Genomic DNA, 6,317 nt, shown 5'->3' with positions numbered 1-6,317 from the left:
GAGCCGAGCTTCGAGCCCAAAATCCTCTTTGGACTTGGTTCATTAAGAAAATTATCTAACATGAATTGTTTGTGAGTAAATCGTTAATTATGTTTTTGAAGTTTGCTCGCAAATAACTCTTTAATTGTGTACATAAACAAGCTCACAAGCAAAGTTCGTGAATAAATAAACAAGATGCTTACAAATAGTTCGTCTATTACTCATTTATTATGTTTGTGAACGAACTCATCTAATAGCAAATGAAATAATATTAAGTTTAGATATTTGCAAACTAATACAAAACTATATAGTTTTCTACAAAACCAAAATTTATTCATAAATGTTCTAATCGAGCATGCTCGCGAGCTTTCGAGCCAAGCTTTGGCATGCTCAATCTCGGCTTGTTTACGAACCGAGCCAGTAAATCGTGTTCACGAGCAGCTCGTTTACAAATCGAGCCGAGCTTTTATCGAACCGACCACCGAGCCGCTCATGAGCGGCTCGGCTCATTTACAGCCCTAGACATCACGTGGATGAGGTCATGATCACCCTCATTTGGGATAAAAGGTTGCATGACATTTAAAGTAAGGCCCATAACTATTGACAGCAGCCCAAGCCCAACGACAAAAGGCCTAGCCACATCTAATCAAAGCCCATAACAAACACGCATGGTTTGGACCCAATCGCAAGAGAAACTTTCAGAATCCCACGAGATAAAGGATTCCTCCCAGGATTCATACTCTTTGAAGGAATAGGAATCCTAAACTCATAAGGATTACTAAGGAGACGAAAACCTTAACCTAATCAAACACTATAAATAGATAGATATAAGCACAAAGTTCAGTATGTTAACTACTATTTCTAATCTTGTCCTTACTCTTTAATCCGATCTAATCATAACGATTTATTTTGCAGATTCACAATAACGTCGGATTAAACTGGGAAGTAAGATACGCGATCAAACTCATGTAAGAAGTTATCACATACTCTCATTTACTATACACTTTAATTTCAACTCAAAACAAACAAAATTACCTAACTATACTTACGGTCACCTACCTTCAAATACCGTGCAAACAATTCTTAGATAAGCAAGTGAACATAAAAATATACACGTTTGGCTTTGGTTACCCTCTCTCTCATTCTCTGTAAGCGGGCAAGTCACGTTCACGTACTCTCTAATTTCCCACCGAAAGCGTCAATTTATCGGACCTTACCCAACTCTCTTACATATACACCCAACAATACATCTATCCTTTTGCCGGCTCCTCTCTCCTTTGCTGTTAAATTTTTTTGATGGTTTGTGAGATCTAGCGCGGAAAGGACTCAGATCTAGTTTTCACGCTGCAACTGCAACTGCAACTGCTACGTGTGTTTTTAGATGTTGTAATTTGCTTACTGTACAAGTTTATCCGCTCTTCTAATCAATCTGATTCTAGCAGGTACATTTAGTTTGATGGGTCTCTGTTTATTTACTTGTAATTACAGGATTGTAGAAGATCTCTGAGGTCTTTTCTGTGTTTGGATTATGAGGTGATCTCATGATCTTCTTGAGAATTCAATTGTGGATCTCGAATTAGAAAGGGATAGATCGAAATTTCATGTTATCAATTTTTTTTCTAGTGCGATTATCGATTTGAATTGATCTATTCGAGCTGATTGCGAAAGAAAAGTTGTGGGATCTATAGTGGTTTAGAGCTTTTGTGGGATAGGAACGAAAGGAAAATGTTGGGTCTTTCTTATGTAGAATATGAATTCTATGTTGGACGTGGCGTTTAAATTCTGTAAGATGGATTGCCATCTAAATTACTGGACGTTCATCAATACTTTGATTAGAATTATTGTTCTATCTGCTCGACTAAAGTTTTCTTCTAAACCCAACACAATGAAACTTTAGCTATGTAGATTTTTAGTTTGCTTTAGGCGTGTTTTATTATTTCTTTGTTTTTTCAATACTTTATTTGCATTTTGTTAGTTTCACCATGTGATATGGCTTGAATACATTATCAAAAAATACTTCAGCAAATTAAAATGCTACTTTGTTATAAACAATGTAGCAATAGAAAGTTCATTTGTTTCATGTTGCATCATTAAGCAATTTTGATTTGAATACCATGCTGGCTGCTTATATAGGTATCTTTTTGCTCTTACAAAAATGGACATGTTTTCCTTTTTCATATTCAAAACTGATTGATTTCAGATGAGTTGAAGTCTTAATTTGGATTTTATTGAACTTAAGATTTTACAGTTCAGTCCTTTATATGATGCAAATATTTAATTATTCTCTTCCAAATTGATATGCAGTGCTGTTCTGATATTCTTTATATCAACAATGTGGAGGTTCAAGCCCTTCTCACCAAAGGAGCCAATGGGGCTTGAAGGTCGCTTTCTTGATGTTGGCAATCTCAAGATACAGGTCCGGAATGCCATAGCCGAAGGAGGTTTTTCTTGTGTCTATTTAGCTCGGGATACTGTGAATGCAACAAAGCATTATGCTTTAAAACACATGATATGCAATGATGAGGAATCACTGGAACTTGCACTGAAGGAGATCAATGTGATGAAATCACTCAAAGGGCATCCCAATATTGTCACACTATGTGCACATGGCATCTTGGATATGGGAAGGACCAAGGAAGCACTAATTGTCATGGAATTTTGTGACAAGTCTCTGGTTAGTGTGCTGGAGAACCGAGGGGCAGGATATTTTGAGGAGAAACAGGTTTTGTCTGTATTTAGAGATGCATGTAATGCAGTTTTTGCAATGCATTCTCTGTATCCACCTATTGCTCACAGGTAAAAGAAATCGTTCTGGATCTTTTACTTGATTGTTTGCTAGCATGAATGATGCATCATTGTCTTTATATATTTTTTCTGCTTTATGCCTTGCTAAGGATCTATTTCTTTGCATCTTTTCTATTGAACTTGTTGGTTATCATTGTGTCTTCGTAGAATATATTGCAATTGTTGTTCATAGTTTATGTACTAATACAAGAGTTTGAGGATGGGTGACTATATTTTACTCTACTTGTTTCTCGTCTTCTTTGCATTTCACATAATCCTCTAAACCCTCCTCTGCTGTTAAGATAACTGTTCATTAAACCCATTATTGTAAATAGGGATTAAATGATTTCTTGTATGTGAACCAGCATCCAATCAACTCGAGTATGATACAATCCTTCTTGAATCAGCCAATGTGATTCTCTTGGATGATTCAATTTCTTATTTTGCTCTCATGTTTTTTAAAAGAGACCTAAATTTTGCCTAAGTTTGAGTAACACTTTATAAGCAGATTCATTATTCTACGGTGCTATCTTATAGGGACTTGAAAGCTGAAAATCTTCTTTTGGGACCTGATGGATTGTGGAAGTTGTGTGATTTTGGGAGTACGTCTACCAATCACAAGCGCTTCGAGAAGCCTGAAGAAATGGGTATTGAAGAAGACAATATTCGAAAGCACACAACTCCTGCCTATAGAGCTCCCGAGGTTCAATGGAAAATTGTGTTTAAAAATAATATTTCTGATGTGTAGTGATGAAGTATTTTGATTGCAGCCTTTCATTTTCTTGATTTAGATGTGGGATCTGTTGCGAAGAGATCTTATAAATGAGAAGGTTGACATTTGGGTAAGTGGATTCTAAAAGATATGCACTGAAATTCATTTACATCCAAGTAATATGGTCCTAGCTTAAAACTGAATTGCTTTGTCATTTTTTAGGCCCTTGGATGTCTACTCTTTCGGATATGCTTCTTCAAAAATGCATTTGATGGTGAATCAAAGCTACAAATATTAAATGGGAACTATCGAATTCCAGAATTGCCGAAGTACAGCAAACCAGTGACAGACTTAATCAGAGACATGCTTCAAGCTTCTCCAGATGACAGACCAGACATCACGCAGGCAAGCGCTTTGCTTGATTGGAAATTCATCTCCATGAACTTAGGTTAGTTTTAGATCATCCATGTCCATAGAACTGTCAGGTGCAGAAATTCTAACATTCTGTTTACTGATGCTGGGATTTTTCCCATGGTAACAGGTATGGTTTCGTGTTAATGAGCAGTTACCAGCTAACCTGCAGAAATCATTACCTGAAGGGCCACCTGAAATGGAGTCTACTGGTACACGAGAAGGTGACTTTCCTTCAATTTGAAGCTTGGATTTTTCTGTATACCTATTTCTTTTTTTTTTCAAAATTATTTATTTGAAATGATAATATGGTGTAATAGTACAAAAATTAGGATTCTTTTTCCTCGTGTGTGAAATTATACACGTGAGAAATGAATTAAAATGTATGATGGGCTGCAATTCACCTTGTGTAGCATTTAGTTGATCCTTTTCTTTCCATTGTTTTTTAAAATTATTAGGTACTTCAAGACCTGCTAGGTCTCATCCAATGCCTCATAGAAGTCCACCAGCTCCGCCTTCATCTGGGTCTGGTGGCAGTGGGGGTCAACTGGGTGCCTTCTGGTCGTCTCAACATGCTAAGGATCCATTTCTTGTTGAAGACAAGAGCAAACCAAAATTTGATGAAGAACCTAGCTTAAGTGCATCAAGACTGGATAGGAGTGAACATGAGAATAATAATTTACCCAAAAATTCCAGCCCTGCAAAGGACGATAACAGTCATGCTACTCGGAGAAATATCTACACTAAATCTTCCATATCTCTGGATGGAAATTCCAAGGATATTGAAATAAATTTCTTCCATCAAAATGTAGATCGTGGCATGGAGAAGCAGAAAGCATCAAAAGTTGAGGGCAACCCTTTATTTCAAGATGAGGGTTTTAATAGTTTTGTTGCTGAATTTGATAGCAACAAGCTGGTCTCGAAAGTCAAGAACAGATCAGTGAAGGAAGAGGAGTTCGAGGCTGAAATAGCAAGGCTCAAAGACCAGCTGAAACAAACAAACTTGGAGAAAATGGAAATTACTTCCAAATATGAAAAGCTATCTGCCATCTGTCGATCCCAAAGGCAAGAGATACAAGAGCTCAAGCAAGCAAAGACTACTAAAACTCCATCACAAAACAATCCAAAAACTCAACCATCAAAAAGTAATCAGGTTTGATGTTTACTAATCTATTTGTGTGTACGTACAGTTTCCATTGTTTCTGTTACAAATATATTTTATTCTTGATGCAGCAAGGAGAATCTGATTGGAGTAGCTCAAGTCCGGACCCAAAGTCATGGCAAGCGTTTGCAGATGATCCGGTACCACATCAGCAGCATCTTTCAAGGGGAAATGGGTTTCAACCCGATGGAACTAGAAATGAAAACCAGAGAAAGCAAGCTGAATTTGAGTCGTGGGGTTTTGGAGCTGATAGTTTTACTGCTGCCTCCTCGGCAGCCGGTAGTCGGACTTCAAGACCAATAAATGAAGGAAATCATTCCCAGCACATAGCTGGGGCAAAGACTCTGGAGAAGCAGGCACCTACTCAACCTGCTGGATGGGCTGGTTTCTAGCTTGGGTACTATTTTGTTTACCAGTTGGGAGTTGAAAGAGATTGGGTCACTGCAAAAGTTGCATATGCAGCATATATATATGGCTTCTGGCTTGTGTTGTTGTTTTCTATAACAATTGCTGTTATTCCTGCATGCCTCGGTTACCGAGTAAGAAACTATTTGATTTGTCTCTATATTTGTGGGTGCTGTAGGCAAGCATGTTACTTTCTTTCTGCCCTTGTGTTGTGATGCTCAAAAGTTTTAAATAATCCATCCTTTGAATCATTACTTTAATGCTGGAGAATAGGCAGTTGGCTGCTTTTACCATTTCATTTATTAAGCTAATAATTATAGTCTGAAAAGTAATCAAATTTATAACAATTTAGTATTTTAATTTGAAATAATACATATGTATTTTTTATAATTTTGTGGTATGAGAATCAAAATAGCCGATTTATTGAAGATGATAGTTGAAACTTGAAAATAAACTCATAAAATTACATAGTTGTTATATGATCTCTTGTTATCTCTCATCTTGCTATATCGTTAAAAATTGTTAGTTGTACTTGCAATGCTATTTCTGGTTTGTCATAAAAAAATTGTTTGTCAAAATATATTTTGCAAAGTAACTACTGTATGTAATTCAACCATCTCGTTTTGCCAAATCCTTTGGATTTGCATGCTTTTCTGAAGCTCCAATATGGTCATTTTATATTTTCTTTGTTTTTTTTATCTGATTATTCACGTCATTTGTATGTCAATCCACACTTTCTATTCTCTCATTTGAAAATATATTTAGTTAAATTTATTATGATGAAACAATGTAATAGTGTAAATTTATCCGTAAGCACACTATCAAAACTTTAAAATTGATGGATTGCACTCTAATAATTCTTAT

At 36.3% G+C, this 6,317-nt stretch overlaps 1 protein-coding gene across 2 annotated transcripts; it reads left to right on the top strand.

Annotated features, from left to right (window-relative positions):
• Positions 1–1,087: 1,087 nt before the first annotated feature.
• On the top strand, positions 1,088–5,713 carry LOC136226077 (uncharacterized). 2 transcript variants are annotated; one of them, XM_066014371.1, is made up of 8 exons: positions 1,088–1,421; positions 2,284–2,775; positions 3,301–3,466; positions 3,555–3,605; positions 3,698–3,880; positions 4,017–4,110; positions 4,345–5,039; positions 5,120–5,713. In XM_066014371.1, the coding sequence occupies exons 2-8, from the start codon at positions 2,312–2,314 to the stop codon at positions 5,438–5,440; spliced, it is 1,974 nt and encodes a 657-aa protein (XP_065870443.1). In that variant the 5' UTR covers positions 1,088–1,421; positions 2,284–2,311; the 3' UTR covers positions 5,441–5,713. The 2 variants fall into 2 exon arrangements, with proteins under 2 accessions (XP_065870443.1, XP_065870444.1); XM_066014372.1 differs by having other exon boundaries at positions 4,345–5,031; positions 5,120–5,282.
• The last annotated feature ends 604 nt before the right edge of the window (positions 5,714–6,317 follow it).

Source organism: Euphorbia lathyris, chromosome 4 (assembly GCF_963576675.1).
Source record: "Euphorbia lathyris chromosome 4, ddEupLath1.1, whole genome shotgun sequence".
NCBI classification, from domain to species: Eukaryota; Viridiplantae; Streptophyta; class Magnoliopsida; order Malpighiales; family Euphorbiaceae; genus Euphorbia; species Euphorbia lathyris.
This window is presented reverse-complemented; position numbering and strand designations above follow the sequence as displayed.